The 21,766-nt window shown below is 34.8% G+C and overlaps 1 protein-coding gene across 1 annotated transcript; it reads right to left on the bottom strand.

Moving 5' to 3' along the window:
• Positions 1-11,480: 11,480 nt before the first annotated feature.
• On the bottom strand, positions 11,481-17,958 carry LOC149568131 (glutamate dehydrogenase B). The gene is made up of 9 exons (XM_089821131.1): positions 17,756-17,958; positions 14,899-15,012; positions 13,920-14,141; positions 13,696-13,770; positions 13,475-13,591; positions 12,941-13,191; positions 12,670-12,745; positions 12,472-12,558; positions 11,481-11,980 (listed from the first exon to the last, which is right to left on the bottom strand). Exons 1-9 carry the CDS (start codon positions 17,861-17,863, stop codon positions 11,795-11,797), a joined length of 1,236 nt encoding a protein of 411 aa, XP_089677257.1. The 5' UTR covers positions 17,864-17,958; the 3' UTR covers positions 11,481-11,794.
• Positions 17,959-21,766: the final 3,808 nt, after the last annotated feature.

Here is a 21,766-nt window from a genome sequence, read left to right as displayed (position 1 = left end):
TATCTCCAAACTCCCCTAGTAAATCTGAAACTTCAAGTGGTATTTCACTATTACCTTCTTTATCTTTCCTAGGAATCAAAGCATAGCACATATGCTGATGTTTCATGCCATCTAAAAACTTTCTTCCATCAACAAGACAAATCCTAGCACTGCTACATACCTTTTCACCTTCCTTTTTCATGGGCTTCAATTTGTGGTGAACTCCATCCTTTGTCAGAGATTATGTGTTTGCATGTCCATCATGCACTGCATGTCTATCAAACTGCCATGGTCTACCCAACAATAGATGGCAAACATCCATCGAAATAACATCACAGAGAACTTCATCATGGTAACTCCCAATTTTAAATTTCACTAAACATTGTTCACTTACCAGGACCTTATGATCATCTTTTACCCAAGCAATCCGATAAGGCTGGGGATGTTTCTCCCTCTTGAGCTTCAGCTTAGAGACCATCTCTTCTGATACCAAGTTATCAGTGCTACCACCATCAATGATCACGTCACAACATTTATCCTCACACTTGCATCTGGTACGGAACAAACTCCTCTGTTGTCCTAGTTCAATCTCACCACTTAGTAGGACTCTTTCATTTACCAAGGTCTCTCCTCATTCTGTGTCCTCTGAATGTGATGATTGTGCACCCTCATCCACATGAGCAACCCTAGCTTGGCCCTCAGCTCTCCTATCTATCCTTCCTTGTCGTTGAGGGCATTCAAAGGCACGATGGCCTTCTTCATTGCAATGGAAATAGGTACCACGGAAGCCTCCTCTTCCTTGTCCACGTCCTCTACCTCTTCCTCTCTGATTTCCAAATTCTTGGTCACGAGAGCGGTTGAAACCCTCATTCCTTTGGTTCCTGCTAGTACCCTCATCTTCATTTTTCTTTTGGGTTTCATTACGGCCTCCAAATGATCTACCACTTCCCTTCCTCCTTGACCACGCCCTCTTTGTCTTCCTTCAAACCTTTTATTCAGCTTCTCTTCAACTCGTAGGGTAAACTGGTATGCCTCTTCAACGCTGGTCATTCTTACCAGACTTAATTCCTCCTGGATGCTAGGTCGCAACCCATTGATATAACGAGAAACCTTCTCCTTATTTGCTTCTGCATGCCCTGCTCTAATCAAGAGTCGGTAAAATTCCTCTATATATTCTTGGACTAATCTTCCTGCTTGCTTTAACCCATGCATCTTCTTAAACAAATCAAGCTCGTAGTCCACAAGAATGAACTGCTTCTTCAATTTGTCCACTATGTGATCCCATCTTGTGATCTTCTCCTTTCCTCTTCTATTTCTTTCCAATTGAACCTCTTGCCACTAGATTTTGGCATGGCCTTTCAGTTTGGCCTTTGCAAACTTAACCCTATCTGGGTCCCTGATATCCTCATACTCAAAGTATTCTTCCAATTCATTGATCCAATCGATCAACTCATCTGGTTTCAGATTTCCTGAAAATACACCCACTTCAATTGTAGGTATTTTCCCAAACTTAGTAATGGCCCTAAAAAGCCTTTCCTCTGCATGATTCAGAACTTCCCCGTCAAATTCCTCTTCTGGTCCCATTACTTCTTCTTCATTGTCATCCTCACTGTTGTCACCTACGGCAACATTTGGTCCTCTATGAAGCTCATCTTGCAATGCCTGCACCTGCCTTTGGAGGGCTCTAACCTCCTCATGATTAATAGCTCTAGCCCTTCCACCACGCTCTCTTCATGGAGGCATCTTCTAACTCGAACCCACAACCACACAGTCTTGGTGCAAACTGCCTCACAGTCGGCGTTCTGTTTACACACTCAGGAAAACTCGCTCTGATACCACTTGATGGGGACACAACCCAAGAACAGAATGGACACAACAAAAAAGGAAAATTGTATTAACTGAGAAAATAAGCTAGTAGAAATAGTACAGAGAAAATAAACTTCAGGACATACCCTAAGGGCTTACAATAGCATAAATCTGGAGATAATTTCTCCTTTCAGTACCTCCTCTCAAACTCCACTCCGAACTGCCTTTTACAATGCCAAAAATCCTCTTAAATAGACCCCGGAGGGTTAAGGACTAGGAGTACATTCTAGAAAGTGCTAGTAGGCATCCACCGACCAAATAGAAGGTTCCAGAAGCTGCGTTAGAAGTTGGTGCAAATCTAGAAGAATCCAGAAACGGTAATCGAACTTTCGAGAGGCATAACTTTTGAACCGTAGCTCTGATTGATGAACCATTTACATTTTCGGAAAGCTCTCAAAGCGCTCTGTAGCCCTATGGAAAAGCTTTTCTTGTCCCCCATTTTTCAGCCCTTTTTGAGGTCATTTAATGCCCCTAACCTGACTTTGAAGCATTCTTAGGAGGTCTCCAAAACCCAAAAAATTGCAATAACTTTCAAACCGTGGGGCCTTTTGACCTAATTCTTTTTCTAGAATGCTCTAAATCACAATTACATTCATCTAGCCAATTCACACCTTCTAGGTCACCAAAATGATGGCCAAATTGCATGCTCCTATTTTTTCAGGATTTTCGAGCACACTGATAGTTGAACCGTGAGAGTTGGAACCTTTATTTGACCCAAATGGGTATCCAAAAATGAAAAGACATGAAATAGAAACTAAGTCTAAGTACATTTTTTGGGTGACACAAGATTGCCCTTATACCTCTGGATGCTCCTGCATCACTAAATCATAAAGCTAACATATAGTTATTTTTTGACCCATATTTCAGCATGTAAATTACATGGATCTAGACATCATTTTATCAACAATCTGGGGTGTTTGCTTCAAGTTTTCTTGTAAATGCTTCCATGCATACCCAAATGTGAAATATCTTCACATCATTTGAAGACTTATCTTGAGAAGGCCTAGAAATTGGTTTTGTAATGCATTAAATAGAAAATGTTATTAATAGTTTAATCTATCGATTATGATAATTACTAGACCAATACACAACCCTATCAACAATCATAGTGCTCACATGAAAATGAGAATATTGAAATCAACTTTTATGAAGTTAGAATGCTTATAATTCTATTTCTAAACTAGAGAATATAAGGAAAATTGGTTACTCTTTTCTTACCCTGTAATTGATCTCTTACACAAAAATCCATGACTTATGTGCAAAAATTTGACATCAAGCTGAGATTCATAATTCCATGATGTGAGTCGTAAGCCCTTTATTTCCAATGAAAATGAGAGATCATAGTAGGAATGATCCAGTAACAATTTTTATTATGTTTAGAATCTTATGCCAAAAGAAGATAGAAAAATTACATGTTGAATGTGTGTTTCACACCAACAATTTCTTGAATCGACAAGTTTTCCAATTGTACACATATACATAGATAGGGCATAGGGTACCATGATCAAATATGGAATTATTATTATTACAATGTGTATTGGAATCCATTGTTCTTTGTAATATGAAATGCATGCGCTACGACTATTTCATAAATTTTTATGTTTGTTTGCCTAAATCCATGCCTATGTGTTGATAGTGCATTTGGATTAGTTTTTAATTATGAACTTTATATATTCCTTGATTTTCTCTTTTTGACTGAGTGTAGTTAGATTTTCTTATGGGATGGGTTTAATGTGGAAGGTTGGGAGGAATATAAATGGATACAATATGTTTTGTTTCTTTCTATCTACTAGTTGTGATTAGAAATTGATATAATATACTTTGTTTCTTTCAATCAGCCAAATATGGATTAAAGTAATTCGGCCAAAGTCATATATTTTATGGAATATGTGTAGATATGTTATTATTGTATTTTCTCTGCCACATTTTGTGATTAGGCTACTTAGACATATGTGGAAAGTAGTATGTTTCATGGCTACACTAAATCCATTTGATCCTCTTGTTCTGAGTTGCTAGGCTTCTTGTGCCAGAGTCAGGGTGTTTTATGTCAAGAAGAACTTTGAGGGAGCTAAAGACTCCATGGTTGGTGTGGTAAAAGCACCTAATCCATACTCCTATCTCAAATAGTAGATTGACAATGTTTGATGGATGTGAAGACTAGGACTTGTAGATGGACACATATTTGAGGCAACTTTCTTTAAACTCTTCATGTGATGTAATGGATAAAATCATCTTATATGATGTTATTGATTTAATTATTAACTGATGTATCCATTTTTAAATTGAACAATCAAACATGTGGATTTTATTGTTATGTCATAGATGTATGACTTGTAGGTCAACGTGGCTGAATTGACATTCTAATTTCTTAATTAATAAGTAATAATATTTATTTTGATTTTGGTTAATGACATAGATAGCTACTTTTTAATCCTAATTAGGGAACTTAATTACTTAAATGGTTGAATAGTCAACTAGGGTTTCATCTTTTGAAATTTGCATTTATCACACATTTGATTATCTCACTTTTCATATTAGTTCATAGATCTTATAATGTAGACTATTAGTAGCATTTTTGGTTGTACCAAAAGTTCAAGTTGTTAGTGCCTAATACAAATATCCAAATTTACCTGAATCCACGAACAAAAATCTTAAAGATATGTTGATCACCAAATCCAACACTCTCAACATAGGCATGTATAAAATATGTTTGTATGTGTTCTATTTAGAGACTCATTCAATCAAGCCAATGATAGCCTATGCATAATGCAGAAAAGTTTATATTAACTTACGCCATTAATTGATGCAAATTATTTCAGATATTAAACCCTACAATTCATTTTGGAAAATATTGTAAATTGAAAATCCATATGCACATAAACAATAGTCTCTCTTTCTATATGAAAAACCAGCCTTGTCTTACAATGCATCCCAGGCGATTACATAGGTTCTCCTGTGGTAAGAAATAATTGTACAGGTCTGCAAGAAAATAGCTTTTTTTTTCCTTAGTATATCATTCCAATTTAAACATATGAGAATAAAGAGGATTTGAGTATTTCTAGTAAGATATTTGTGATGGCACAAGAACGCTCATTGCCACTTTGGACATGTTGAAGATTGTTATATTTAATCTATGATAAAATATTTATAAATTAAACATAACTTTTCCTAGTGGAGAGGATTTAGTATTTCAGCTTCTCAATGTCACATTAGGATAGATAGAAACATTTCATAGTAAGAAGGATTTGACTATGTCTTAAGACATGTTGACAGAATGTAATACTCTATTTTTATAATATTTGTAAAACTAATCATTCCACTATATGGTAATGACTTGGTTGTGTCAAATAAAGGTGAATATTAGGGGGCTTGGTTGTGGAGGATTAGTTTCAATTTTAGTGACATTGAGATCAACTGTTATTATTATTAATATTATTTTGTTGAAAAAAATTAATAAAGATATGTAGAAAGTGTTTTGTGAGTGATGCTTAATTTAACAATTATTGAATACATTTTTGAATTTGTTAAATATTTTAAACTACTGATTATGTAAAAAATGGTATGTATTTATGTATGTTCAATATATAAATTATAGTTAATAATACATTCCAAACATTTTTTCACTACAAGGGCTACTAGTGTCAGATTTCTAAAAATTTTAAGTCCAATGAATAAGGGAGGTTTTCTCAAATCTCTCAAAGTAAATAAAGAAGTAATTTTATTAACTATTTCATTCTTTGACAATTTATCTGATGAATAAACACGACTACTATTGATGTTAGTTTTCTTCCAATCCTTTCAAATGGAAGAAGCAATACTAGACTTACATTGATGGTTTCGCATTACATTATTTAAAAGTGTTGTAAGTTTCCTTTTATGCTCTGACATATTCTTTTTTTCCTTCGACAACAACATATAATGGAAACTCTATTTCAATTATGCTCTGGTGTACATCCATGCCCAGTGTCAAATTCCTTGGTTTTATAATACAAGTTAATTAGGGTGTGTTCTATGGGAACAACTCCATGCAATCATTTCTAGATTGTAACCTTCTCATGTATAGTTTAACAACTCTTAAAAATACTATTTTTTGGGATCATCTAAGTTTTCCAAGTGTTAGTTTTGGAAAATATTTATTACACCTAGGATTTGTTTCATAAACCAAGGCCTTACTAGGTCTCTTTAATTTGTTAGTATTGGGACATTTGCATTGAAATTTAAGAGTTGGTACTTTGGGGTTAGATGAAATCCATTAAGGGTATTTGGAATGCCCATTTGTTTGGAATGGTCTTTAGAGAAGTTGGGAGTTGTATAGGAAAAAATGGTTGGACACGACCATTAGGAAATTGGACACCTAGAGAAGAAAGTGTGACTTGTAGGATTGGGAGATCACTTTTAATTGTTGGGGTAGGTTATAATGAAGGTACTAACACTAACTCTGATCTTTTAAGGTTTCATGTGTTTTTTACTGTGATTTTGTGGTATAGAGCCATTTAGCTAGCAAGGGTCACCTAAAGAGAAATAGGGTTATTGATGATTTGATGTCATTTGGCCTTGTGTCATGGTCTATTGGAGCAAACAATAAAGTAGGTGAGGAAGTGAATTTTTTCAAATTTTCCTTTATTAATTTTATTGAGCCCATTGTTGAGGCTTCTTGAGTTGAGTTATCCCTTAAGAAGTGTTCCAAAGGAGAGCTCTACATCATTTATGATATTAGAGAAAGGTAACATTCCTTGAAATGAGTAATGGAGGTGTATGTCAAAAGTAGGGTTAGCAAGTTGCAACCCCATGATTGTGACTAATGTTGAATTGGCTAAGGTGGAAGAACAAAAGAATGAGAACAAATGGTTGAAGGATCAGTTAGTAGAGACAAAAGAGAATTTGAAAAGGGCATATGCACTCCATGAGAGACCTAAAGAGGAAAAGAGAGAATATAGGGAAGAAGAATACATCCTTGAACAAAATGAAGAATTGAATATATGTGCAAGTCAGGAGCCTATGTCAAATTCTTTAAAGTCCATAGGTGGGAGAGAAATAGGACATGTAGAATTATTTGTTTTTAGTGTTGAGATGGATGCAAATATAGTCATGGAGTGGATTTCATAGCTTTGGAGAACTATTTTGAATGTGAGGACACTACCAAGGTCTAGAAGTTTAGGATAGCAAAGTCTAAAATAAGGGGAGCAACTCTGACATGGTAAAACTTTATCAAAGATGAAAGAGTGAAAGAAGGGAACCATGTGGAAGAGAATGATGCAAGTAGTGAAGGAAACATACTTCCCTGATGAATATGAAATAAAGTTGCATAGGAGAAGGAAGAACTTGAAACAAAAAAAGATGGATCTCAATATTTACATTGAAGAGTTCCAAAAATTATGTCTTAGGTCCAAGGCAATGGAGAGTAAAAGTGTTGAAGTGGAAAGGTACTTAAATGGATTGAGAATGGGCATACAAGAAGAAATTAATATGTTATGTCCCAATATAGTGAGAAAGTGTTATAAGCTATCTCTTAAAGTGGAAGAGAGGATGAAGAGGAGGAAAGAGTGGAACAATAGGGGCAGAGGTAGACAACCCTTTAGAGGAAGGAGATGGTCAAGAGGTAGAGGACCAAGCTTTAGGTTAAACAATGAAACAAGTCACGAGCCAATCAAGAATGATAGTAACAAAGACAACTTTAGAGGAAGGAGGCAAAATTTTAGTTGAAGACCACTAGGTAGAGGATCAAGACTAGTTCATTTTTTTAATTTTCATCAAGAGAGGGAAAATGCCTACAAAGGTCCAAGGAGAGAAGAGTCAAGATTTTATATTAATGCAAAAATAGGTTTTGAGGGGACTCGAAACCCCTTACATTTTAACATAAGTTAACCTTTAAGGATCACCAGGATTTGCAAGGACCTAAAACCTAAAGTTCACAATCTAACATAAAAAAAATCAAGGTTTTATATGGACCTAAAACAAAGAAAGTACTAAAATAGATCAAACCCAGGTTTTATGAGGACCTAGAACCTAGAGTTAAAAATAGAGAAAAGCTAGAAACAACACAAAAATAGAAAACCAGAACTAGTAACCCAAACAGGGACCAAAAACTAGCACACCAGACCAGCAACTAAATTAGATCTTTAATAACCTTAGCTAATTCCTTGCCAGCCTCCATAGTACTTTGCATGATGTCTTCAACAGCAGAACTAGGAGCCTCAACAACAACTTTCTTCATACTCTGTCTCGTTCATTTGCTCAGACCACCTAGTATCTTGGCAACAATAGCATCAGGTGACACAATCCCCTCATTGCTCTTTTTCCCTATACTGACAACCACGACACATAAACTGGAAGTCACCATCTTCATTTTTTTGACAACTATCTTTAACTAGTTGCCTAAGTTCCATTTCATATTCTTTTAATTTCTCAAGGATGTTCGCAACTTATTTTTCCAATTGGGTTCTCTTCATTTTTTCATGATCTATTTCTCTCTAGATTTCTCCCAAAAAAATTTAGAACAATTATTTCATTGTAGAGCCAAGAGTCAACTTGGAGAGAAGCATCTGCTGTTAGCTTAGATTTGTGAAGGAAAGACACCTTCACCAAGTTATTATCATCTCTAATCTCTTCATCAGACTTTTTCCCTGACTCGTGAGTGATTTCCTGGGTTTCCTTGAGATGGAACTAATTTTTAGTATTTAAACTCTTTTGTTCCATCATCTCCTTATGATTCTCCTTATTCAGGCATTGATCTTTGATGACTAGGGCTTTTCCTTCATCATTCTTCTTTGTTTCAAAATCCATTAGACTCTTAACATCACTAATATCCATTTTAGTGGTTGTAGGCTTTTCACTTTGGTTCTCATCATTCTACCCCGAGGGTTCAGAAATCATTTTTTACTCCACGTTCCTTTCCTTGCTACTTTCCCCCTCATTCTTTACCACTGAGACACCCCTACTTCCAGAATAACCATCCATATTAGAGCTAAAATTCGTAATTGTTCTCACCTCTATCAAAAGAAAAACTATTAACTAATAGTTTTACAAATTTGCATAAAATTGAACTTAAAAGTTCTCAAAGTTGTCAAAGCAACTTTTACAACTTCAACAAAATTTCAACATTTTTACAACCTTTATTCATCTAACTTCTTTATGACCTCAAACTAGATCATTTGAACCTAAAAACACTTAATGACACCTTAAAACATCAAGTTTATCAATTCTACACCCCTTTGACCAAGTTTGACGATAAGGTTTATAAGTGTACCCTTGTGACAAATAACCTTACAAATGGGGTCAACTTATTACAAAAAGTAATCTAATGGATCAAGACTATTTATTTACTACTAATCATGACTCAAGGCATGTTGATCATGCTCCAATCCATCCATGGTGAGTGTTCCCTTGCCACACTCCTATTAACACATTTACATCTACTAACACACATTCACTATTATGTTCTCACCAATGTTCCCCCTTGTACATCATATCAAGGGTCCAAATTGATAGTGATAGAGACAATACAAAACTAGGCAGCAATGGAAAACATTCAAAATAACCACCATGAAACAAAAGAAAAAGCCCATATGGGAGAATTGTTAATTTCAATAGTAAATCAAAAAAATTTGCAGATCTCAACAATAAAATAAGGTGACAACTTTCATAGAGAGAAACATAAGGAAATCTTGGTGGCTAGACCAATCATAAAACAATGCTAGCCCAAACAACACATGGAAAGATCCACCTAGATAATAAAATAAAGTATGAATCCAAAGTACATTTTCACATGGTAACTGAGAATAGTCACAGAAGAGACTAATCACCATGTAGTGTTGAGGAATACATCATCCTAACAGTGTTTAAAGAGCACGCTTATGCACATCAAGTAGTGTACCATCTATGACCTCATACATATGCATAATTATATTGTATTTGTGAATGCAAACGTATTATTTCTTAATTATAATTTTCTTTATCCCTTTCCATGTTGTGTAATAATATAGCATGCAAGGTCACAAGGTACAAGATTCCAAGTTGTCATGATGGTATTAAACAAATAGTTCTAACTAATATCTCACAATCACATAGCTTTCCCAGAAAGATTAACGAAAATAACAATATGGGGACATTTTTTGCAACAATTAATTCCATTGTTCATTGCCAAATTTACTATTTCCTTTCAACAATTTCTATAATACATAGTCATCCCTCTACAAAATGAAACATTTTCATACTAAGACAGAATGCTAAACATGACCCACTTATTTTACTTTCAATCGGGAGAAGACATAAGAATGCAGTGCACCACACTCCACAAGGAGCAACACCATAAGCACTCAAGACTGACCATGAACACTAATTAAAGACTCTAACTAAGGGTAACACATGCAAACAAGTCACTCTAAGGCACATCGATTCCAACTACACTTCAAGGGTTCATCAAATATCATTCCATATCAAAAGACAACAATTGTTGTCAAGGCATCCAGGCATATGGACCACACAAGGGTCAGTAAATACTCAAAGCCCAAGAACATCACACATACCACATGATCTAAGGTTCTCTGAAGAGGTTCTCAACAAGGGGTTTCAACCATCCCTGAAAGGTGCAGAAAACTATAAAATTCACTTCCTTCTCCTCACATTACTTGGTTCACTTCTATTGGTTAAGCCAGTTTATCACACGTAGGTACCCAAATAACAAGATGTCACAAGCTCATGAAACCAAACACACACTCATACAATCACAACATCTACTATGAGGGCAACATATACTCAGAGATCCTAATGTTTGAACATGGGCTTTGGTAAATGGATTATCTAGATGTAACTCAATGGGAAGTGAGCAAACTTTGATTGAAAAATAATGGCTTGATAGTTATAAATATACATTGGCATGAGCTAATCAAGGAATCAGCCTATTTATCATTAATTTGTTTTTGACATATACAACTGTAGCAAAGCCCTAATTTATTTTTCTTTATCTTGAAACTTAGCAAGGTTTGTAGTTACAAGAAAGGTAATCGAGACAATTTCCAATCATTTTGTTAATGTTCCTTAATGCAGTTTCAACCCTTTTGCAAAGCATTTCTACAAAAATAGAATCATCAATCATGTAGAAGAGTTATAACCTTGAATTGAAGAATTTAAACTGCAATTTAAACCTTACACTATAAGACACCAGTTCCTAATTGTTTTGAGAAAAAGAAATGGGAGTCTGAATGCCCCTAAAAATAAAATGTTAGGTTGCAAACCCAAAGGACCTTAGTAAAAAGTCATATTGACAAATAGTAGGTGACCCCAAATAAATGTTGACTGATAGAAAATCTAGTGCAATAATCTTTCTCTTAATTGTAGCTTAATGACTTCCCAAATCTTTCATAAGCTTTTGATCACAGGCATAACTTAAATCTGAACCTAAACAAATTCTATTCATACTAAAAATAGATTGAAATAGCCTTTGCAACTATAAAGAATATCAAAACAAAATATACTATTAAAACAAAGGTTTCCACACTATTCCCCTCGAAAACTAATGGTTCATTACAATATTTAAATTTGTAATATGTACATAAAACATTCCTCAAAATTATTCATATGAATTTTCAATTATATTGTTTGTAAAAATAAATTTTCCTTAAAAAAATTCATAACCGTTGAAAAGAATTTCACCTTTTAATTCAACAAACCTTATTTTCATGATGTCCCACAGATAAATCACATAATATTGAACTGCAATATGGGATTCAAGAATCTTTCAACTATGCCATAAATCACTAGCATTCAATGGCATAGCTTACTGGTAAGCAATGAATATTAGGATCAACAGAATAAGCTCAACAAAATAAGCCCTAGCTTCTGCACAAGGGCGTTTCAGGGACTACTTCATTAACGTTAGCAAAAAAGAAAATGGTAGTTACAGCTTGCTTGGCTTGCCGTAGAGAAAACATTTCATACACAAAGCAACCATTTAAGCTTCCCAGCCTCTTAAGACAGTGGCACGAGCCACCCTATTCACTCCTAGAGTAAAAGCTCCCATTCGAAGATTACAATTATGAGTACCACACATTTCTTTGAGATTTTGAAAAGCCTTTGTCATATACTTTTTCAGCTCAGCGTTGACCTTTTCCTCCTCCCACATAAAACCTTGGATGTTCTGAAAGTGGAAACAGACGTTTTTTTCACAAAAATTGTTAGAATTATCAGCAAATTCAATATCTCAAAATTTGTAAAAGCATTTCAAAGAGCTGATTTATTTTTTACTTGCAGCTTGCAGCAAAAAGGAGTCATTGTCACTTTTTGAAATCCATTAAATCTAAGAATTTTTTGAAAAGTTTGTAAAAAAGAATTCATTTTTAGTTGTTTCATCAACTTAGTAACCCTCAATTAGGCAAGAGCCTACAACACAACGGTAAATTGTGAGCCTCTTATCAGAGAGGTCTTGGGTTTGACTCTATACAAACTTAATAAATAATAATAATAATGAATCTTAGCTTCGGCCTCTTACCGATCCAAAAAAAAAACTTAGTAACCCTCAATTAAAACAAAATTAATACTACATATGTGAAAAATAAGGAAAGCAATCTCAGATGCCCATTCCAATCTTCATAACAAGTCAAAAAAGAAAGTTGCTTTAAGCAATTGTACCTGAACCCACTCGAAATAGCTGACAGTCACACCACCAGCATTAGCATATATGTCTGGTAGTATTATAACACCTTTCTTGGATAATATCTAATAGCAATGAGATGCCTTGAGTAGATAACCCATTATCAAATAATATAAGATCAGAGGGCAGAAGTAACATTGAACATATTTCGCAGCCTTGTTAATGCTCCAACTCACCTCATCAGCTTCTGGGTCTGTGGGATGATTTGCCGCCTCTATTATGAATTTGGCTTTCACATCTCCAGCATTCTCCCTATGTTGATAATATCATTGCAATGAATCAACTCATCCATTATTCTCTATTTTCAGATACTTAATACCCTAACCTCATAGCAATATCCTAGGGAATGTTGTGCACCCTGAATTGAAAGGAAAGTGTAACAAAAATCCCTGCCAACTTCTAAGTGCAATTAAAGAATTGTAATAAATATGTTGGATCCCATCTAACCTATTAAGAACGCCCCCTAGGGCAGCAGGGATGAGCACATCACAGTCTTCAAGCAACAGAGTTTGTGGATCAATTGAATGTGCTCCTTCAAAGTCTTTGACACCACCATTTTGCTTCACATGTTTAATTAAAGCTGGAATGTCAAGGCCATTTGTGTTCTTAATAGCTCCTGTAATATCACTTACCGCTACCACTTTTCCTCCCTTTTCATGGATAATTTCAGCTGCCCAAGAACCAACATTCCCAAAACCCTGAAAAAAATGAAAAAGTTTGTAAAGAGTGCATGATTTTTAACTTTTAAACCCTCCTTTCCACAAATGCAATCAACAGAAATTAAACTGGGTTTCATTATTCAGTACATCTAGGTGTGAGTTAAGATAAACCGTTGCAGACAAGGCACACTGTTTTTGTTAGCTCAACAGTATAATAAAAATAAAAATTGGAATATAAGAAACAGATTCTCTCTTGAATACATCAGAGTTTATAGGAGTAGTCCCAGTAAGAGGAGAAAATCAACAAGATTGAATGGCTTACCTGGACAACAAAGCGCTGATTTGATATGCTCATCCCATGCTCTGCCAACAGAGCCTCTGTCGCAAACATAACACCTCTACCAGTTGCAGCATCTCTGCCAAGGGATCCGCCCAAATCCTATCCAAAAATATAAGTCTTGTAAAAGTCAAGAAATTATATGAATCCTAATCGATATACTTAGAGATTGTTGATGCCTATCAACCTGAGTTAATTATACTCACAACAGGTTTTCCTGTTACAATTGCAGGTGAGTAGCCATGGAATTTCGAGTACTCATCTAATATCCAAGCCATTGTCTGTTTCACATGAACTTTATCATTATGAGACTATTGATATTACAAACAATTAATATCATCTCATTCAGTCACAGTAGAATGATCAGATAGGATAGATTACTAGTTAGCTTATATTTCATAAGATGAGAGCATAGAACCATGGAAAATACCTGTGGATTGGTACCCATATCAGGCGCTGGAACATCTGTCATGACACCAATCAAGTCATGTATCTTCTGAGTGAAGACACGGGTAAGTCGCTCTAATTCACTAAGGCTTAAATTCCCTGGGGAACAACCAATGCCACCCTTAGCCCCACCATATGGTATGTTTACAACTGCAGTCTTCCATGTCATTAGTTGTGCCAAGGCATTTACCTCGTCTGGGTCAACCTGCATGCCACAAGAATCAAATCCGCAGGTAACAAAAAAATTGTTGTGCTAATTTTAATTGCAAGTCGATAAGCTACATACAACAATCTCTGATAGGCATATTTGTTGACATATCTAACTTTGAATCAAGGAATTACAAAAATAAATGTTCTTAATTGGAGAAAGACCTATATTAAAACCCTCAAATAATCTACCATTAGTTTCTATCCATGGAGAGTATATTGGCATATCTAGCTTCGGAATGAACCAATTAAACAGCTGCAGAGTCTGGACCTACATTATACACCCCAGACCCCAAATTATGCACCATTATTTTTTAATTTCATTACGTACACATTTATATTAATTGCCAAGAGCTCTGTTAATAACCACAAAAAGTAATGACTAAGGGAATCTTGTTCAAAAATAAATTCAACACTTCCTAAATAAATTGACTCCATAGGCACTTATTGTAGATGTATGAAAGAACGGTGAAAAAAACATATTAGTATACCAAATATCATAGATATATCATAAAAAACACCTCTGACAGAGCTACCATTGAACCTTTAAACACTTCTTCCAGATGAAGTATATAATATATTAATTGAAGTGTAAAAGAACAATGAAAAAATAAAATTCCTACACCAAAAATCATAGCTAGATTTATGTGAAGCATTGCAAACTGGATAAAACATATAGTAGCTTCAACATGATGCTCAATAAAAGTAACACATATTAACAAAGCATACCTGAATGCTAATAATTCGCAACTCACCTCAGGATGGTAGCGAATCCCTCCCTTCATCGGTCCTCGAGCATTATCATGCTGTACCCTAAAGCCAACATATGATGCTAATGATCCATCATCTCTAGGAATGGTACATTCAACCTGAGTTCCATGTTACCGCAGAAAAATGAGTAACAAAAAACAATACATATATGAAGAGTGTCCAAATCAGGTAATAAGTAATGAAACAGAGGATAGGACAGCAGGACAACAGGGGACATATTCCAGATATGGCATTGAGAGTCATTTTTATGGAAGAGGAGGTGGGGCAGACAGTAGGATAACTATGGATTATATAATATATGTATAGGGAATACCCATATTTCACAAATTTACCTATACATGACATCAGAATCAAGATAGTGACAGCAGTATATAGAATTGACATAGTGAAAATAAATAAATTATAAATATTGGAAAAATTAAGACTGACAGAAGTGACAAAAGCAGTATCAATAAAGATATCAGGATTCAGATTCATAGACTTCAGAGTAAGTTTAGATCACTAACAGTAACAGTATTATTATAGCAGCAATCAAAAATTAAGACAGCACTATAACTCCCTTAGGAACAGCTTCACTCAAAGTCCCTAACTCATTACGGTAAAATAATATCATTGATACATTCAACAAAATATCAACAAATGAAGTGCACAAAGTCAATATTAAAGTGAAACAGAATCAATGAGTATCTAGAATCCCTGAGAACCGAACTTCAATATTAACACAACAAAGGACTACAGTGGTGAGATGTATCAAAAGATATACAGTAAATAAATCTCATCCATCCATGTGGAATGACAGCTACTTTATAGTGATATGGAATCAGAGTTAAATGGGCGTCTGCGGCTAAATCAAAGTAATTATTTTCATAAATCAAAGTCTTATTTTCAAACATGCAAACAAACTCTTTACCATCAGGAACGCCTGGACGCCATGGGACAGTTGAGAGACATCTCAATGTCACCAGCCACCCCTGGGATGTTAATGTTAAAACATCATGAATGTTTTAGGGATCTGCCACCTTTCTGAAAAAATTGGAAATGTGAAGTGGGGCAGGGATCCCGGTTTTCACATCCCTGTAGAACACAATTAAGCAACAAAAGAATTGTAGAAGGCAGAGATCCAGAGATGTAACATACAAATGTATGCAGATAGAAATCAAGATCTCTGTTCCAATAACACAAATTTTGTCCAGTAAAGAAAATAAACGTTTAGTACAGCACCAGAGACTGTTTCTAGTGTCACTCAAGCAGTATCATTGTTAAGCTTAGATATAAATAAAAGAAGGCTGCTTCTTGTATGTTTTTATTAGTGTTTCTCTAAGCTTCACAGATGGAAGGATGCAGAGCCAAGGGCATGTTGTTTCAGAGGTGGGAGAATTTTCCAAACTTTTGAGAACAGTTACTAAACAATTTAATCTATGGTAAGATTTTTTAACATAACTATAATGAGCTGAATTTGTAAGGTCATATTTTCCCCCTTTTAGCCTTTTAGGTTTTTGTGGCATTCTTTTCTTAAAGTGTCACCCTTCATGTGTTTATGCACCAAATAGTGCACAGTCCAGCCTTAAGGAAGACAATCCCTCCAAGTCCCGAAGTCTAGGGTATGTCCGGCCCCAGGGAAATTACGGGGCTGCGAAGGTGGAGCGCCTAGCTTCAAGATCTTTGTTGGCTCGCAAGTTTAATTGGCTCCCTATCTGGCCTCCAATCACCAAGATAGTTGATGGGTGGCACCTCAACACGCACATGTTTACCGGACCGCCCATGCCAATTTGCTCCGCACTGATAATAGGAGTTTGCTTTGATTAACAAACCGCTTAGTTACTTAGTCAAGTCAAGTCGGTTAAGAAAAGCGCACTACCCTCCCAAGAAAGGCCCACCGGGACAGAACATTATTTAACCCTAGTCAAGAACTAGTAAAGAACTATTTTGGGTAAAAGAGTTAATTGTTTTCCCTAAAAAAATTAGTGAAAAAAGAAATTCAACGAGAAGGAAATTTAATTGTACATGGGGTATGTGTAAAAATCATAGGTCTCTTTGGACAAATGCCAATATATTCTTCTAGATCTGATAAGATTTTTCAGCTTAGTCGGCTACCATCTCCTTAAAAACATTTTTTCTAAGGGAGAAGATAATATGTCAATAAGCCTTGGGAAAGGACTCGGAGATAGATCTCAGAAATGATGCAGCTTAACAATTACAGTTCATTTCAACTTCTATCTATCACTTCTTAAGAAATGAAATACAGAAGCGGTATACCGCCAGAAATCCATTACCATAGAAAGCACGAGGCTACTTCCAGGGAGGACATTTTAAATTTAACCAACAATGCAATTAGAATCTGGATATCTCTTGGGTATAATATAGCTGACTTGGTGTAGGGATTAATGGATTAGATGGATTTCTCGCCTCCTCCGGAGATTACTCTCCTACAAATATGAATGTACCAGCCCTAATAAAGAAATTTAAAACTGTTTTCTCAGAACTATCAGCAGTCGGAGATACATAAGATTATTTGGAGAAAATTAAAACAACCTGCTAATGGAACCACAAACAGTGAAAGCATTTTTGCACATATTAACGATAAACAATGAATCCACTCAGGCCATGCCTGCTAGGTTAACTAATTACAGCGCCATTGACTCTAAGCTGCAAACCACAATATTGTAACAATTAAATGAACTATACATAACAGGGGCCTAATTGCATTCTATAGGAAAAATCCCAAGTACCCACGTGAGATCAACATGACCTCGAATATAAAATCAAAAACTAATGGACATTCATATCAAATGCAAAATTCATGAAAACACACACAATAGCGGAAAATCTATCAAATTCTACCTTAATCTCCCGAAAAGGAATCAGCAGACTCCGTTCAAGCTTGGAGTCGAGCCCTAGAAGCCTAGCCGCTTGCTTGAAGTTGCGACTGGTTGCAACAAGAGCATTCATCTTAGCAGACTTAAAATCCCCACCCACTTTACTTAAGCCAAAGAACACAATAGAATTTGGAGGTTCCAAGCTCGAATCCCGCCCCTCTCACAGCTGTTTGTATACAATAAATGCGTCTCATTTTATAGGCGGTCACGAATATCGGGGTGGCAATGCGACCAAGTTGGCTAGGCACGAACCCAACTGAAAAAAATTACGGGAGAAAGGTGGGTACCTAATGAAATGGAATATATTCACACATTGGAAGTGGGATATACATGTAAGACGTACATTGAAAAAGGATACGTATACAATTACAGACGGACCCAGTCTGAATTGGGGGATATACATTAAGGGGATAAGTTTGAAGACGTGGCACCTGGCGGTCAATCTCCCATGGAATGGAGTATTGTATGTATTTAATGTGTAGGTATACGTGGAGGTACATCTCGACGGGTATAAATTCTTGTTTTTCTACAGGTGCAAAATACCTATATATTCGATTCAGAAGATTTGGGCGCTGGGCCCAATTTGTGTGTATAAAATAAGGTCATGCGCATATTCCACCATAGTAATGGGGTACCAGGCAAATCTCAGTTCAGATTTGAGAAATCCGACGTGTGGGGAGGCTACTTTTGTTCGTGCTTTTTCCACTTCCATTGCTGTGATTGGGTCTCTGATTGTGCAGCGTGCACTGTACTCCCTCTTGAAGAGACGTTTGTGTGGAGTTATTAACTTTCATTGTTTGTTTGTTGCGCAGAAGGAAGCATGTTTTTACACAGTTAGACATTTGAGTTAATTGCAGGGAGGGGGGCAATCGGTAGCAAATATAATCCTTGTTAATCTAACATAAGTTCATGTGAATCTCTTTTGCAAGACATCATCAACTAATACTGTTGGGAGATGCAGAGTTTCTAAAGTATTTAAGATTTGGTTGTGTAGGTTTGGAGTCTATGAACTTTAAAGAGTTTCTTAATTTGGAGGGAGTTAATTTGGAATTTTAAGAATTGATTATATTAGATTGGAGTTTGAGGGAATTAATTTGTTATTTTAAGAATTGATAATAGTAGATTGGAGTTTCATGATTTGATTGTATTAGATAGTGTTAGGATGGAGTCTTAGGTTTAGGGTTTAGGGTTCGGAGTTTGGATGTTGGTCATGTTGGTTTGGAGTTTTAGGATTTGATCATGTTAGTCAATGTTTTCAAGATTTGAAGTGTTATTTGAAAATTTTAGGGTTTAGGGTTTGAACTTTTAGGATTTGATCATGTTAGCTTAGGGCTTAGGGTTCATTTGTTTGGTTGTGTCAATTGGAATTGAATCTGAATTAGTCTTTCGTTTGGATGTGTTAAATTGACAATTGACAGTTGATGATTGCCAATTAGAATTGGAATTAAATCAAATTTCATTTTTATTTTTCTCATTCAGCAAAATCCAATTCAAAATCACCAAATCTAACAAATTTCAATAGAAGACAAATGGAGCACTTGCTAATGCAATGGCTAAATGGCCCTTAGAATTTTAGGATTTGATTGAGTTAGTTGGAAGTTTCAAAATTTGATTGTATTAGCTTGGAGTGTTAAGGCTTAGGATATTGGGTTAGGGGTTTGAAGCTTCAAGATTTAACTATGCTAACTTGGAGTTATAGGATTTGATCACATTAGTTTGAAGTTTAAAGGTTTTTTTGTTTATGTTTTAATTCAATTAAAGCGGGAGAATGAATAACAGCCAATTAGATAGTTAAAGAATTTTAAGATTTGAATATGAAGATTTGTTTTTATCAAGATTTATGTTTTTTTAAGCATATTTATTTTAAAATAGATCATAAAATATGATAAAAATTATCAATTGAAATTCACCTGCACTTTAAATTAAAATACTCTAAAATAATTAATATTAGTTATTATAAATTAAAAATAATATTTTTTAAAGTGTCTAATTCAAAATAATTAAATGTGGTAGTGACAATATTCAATCAATACATTAAACCATTGTCTTGTCACATAGACTTGGAAAAAGTTTTAAAAAGGATGGAATGCACGTTCATGTACCTTTGATTGTTCTTTTGAGTGAATGTTTCGGTGCAACGGGCAATGGACCACCTTTGCACATTTGCTTTTATTTGTGCTCAGGGACTTGATATGACCATGTAAAGAGCACTTGATATGACCATGTATAATTATAGTGCACCTTAAATAAAGGGAATTGATGCGACTACACAAAGTGTATTCCTCACTCCCGTGTTTGTTTCCTTGCATCACTTGGTTGACATGTTGTGGTATGGAAACAACTTTTTTAAGGATTGTGCCTTTTTATTAATACAAATTTTTCAACTTGATATTACTTTTCAAATATTAAAAATTGTTATGGAAAGAAATATATATATATAATGTTTTAAATATATTATAATTTTATCTTATTTTTATCATTTATTTAATAGAATTAAAAATTTAAAAAACTATCAATTTATCAATTAAAAAACTTAATATTAATATTAAATGAAATGAATAGACAAGAGCTTATAGTATAATGGTAAATTATGAGTCTTTTATTACCCATCAAATAATATATAATGAATGATGACTTTTTACTAAATTTGAATTTTTAAATATAAGGAAGAATAATAATAAATTATAAATATGATTTTGAAGAATTCAATTTATTTTATTTTATTCTTAAATAAGAATAATATTCAATTAATTTGAATGTTATAATGTATATTATTTTTTGGTAAAATTAAATTATCTAAGTGTATTGTCTTAAAAAGTAAGCACTTACTTTAGCTTCTTTTTTTACCATTTCAGTCCTTAATGTGGTCCCTCTCATTGAGATCTTGCATTGTATTTAATCGCATATATCATTTGGATCAATATCCTTTCTTTTTCTTTAATCTTGTTCAAAACTCTATGCTGGCTCTAATACCTATGCACAATTTCCCATTTATTTATCCATTTACCTAATATAATTTCTCTCTCTCTCATTGTTGCAAAAGTTGAGGTAGGATTTGAAGTAATACATCATCCTTTATTTTTCTCTCTCCAACTTGTGCAAAAATTGAGGTAGAATCTAATCTTGCACAACCTCCTTTATTTTTTCCCTCCAATCACAAAATTTACTCTTCCCTATGCCCTATCTTAGTTAATTCAAGATTCAGATGCCTTTTTAATTGATTTCATATCCATCTTTTGATTCACCATAAAACATTTTAGACTTTATTTCTCCTTGCATGGGTACCTTGAAAATGATGCTCATCTAGCATAGGTCACCTTGGGCTGACCTATGCTCCGAGATACCCCTTTTGGGGATTGTGGACCTGATGCAACATTTCTTTACCATTTCTGTCTTTGTGCGATCAACTCCCTGATATTCAAACCCGAAATGACTACAAAAGGGAGTCATCTCATTTTATTTTGACATCTCCATGTTTTTCATCTACAAGCTCTCAAAAAAGCAAGAAATTGTCCATTAAAAGATTTCAAGCAAGAAAGTTTTTTCATCTGTAAGAATTGAAGCATTTCCTTCTGTAGATCTATTTCCTTTTACTATATGAAGCAAAGGAGTGAGTCATCAAGGGAGGAGATCTACATCATTCATTTCTTCTTCCTTCTTCTATGATCCATGATTCATGACAAGAGTTGATATATTGCATAAGTGAAGACATCCTACATTCTACTTCTACATTTCAACTTACATAGAAGCAAGTGGACATCTTTGTGGGTAGAATATTTGAACTTATGAAGGTGTGACAAGCAAGGTGAATACTAACATTTATCTTGTTCTGCATTCTTTACTTTATTCATTTCGATGTTAATTCATAAATGGGGGCTTGACCAAGGAAATCCCCTTTCTCCAAATTATCTTCCTCTTTTCTTTTGTGCAAGTGTAGGTTTGCAAAGCTAGAGATCAAAAAAAGTAGATTGGAAGG

Source organism: Cupressus sempervirens, chromosome 3 (assembly GCF_028749045.1).
Source record: "Cupressus sempervirens isolate cs-2001-9-10 chromosome 3, ASM2874904v1, whole genome shotgun sequence".
Classification (NCBI taxonomy): Eukaryota; Viridiplantae; Streptophyta; class Pinopsida; order Cupressales; family Cupressaceae; genus Cupressus; species Cupressus sempervirens.
Note: the sequence above shows the minus strand (reverse complement) of the source record. Positions and strands in the feature narration are given on the sequence as shown.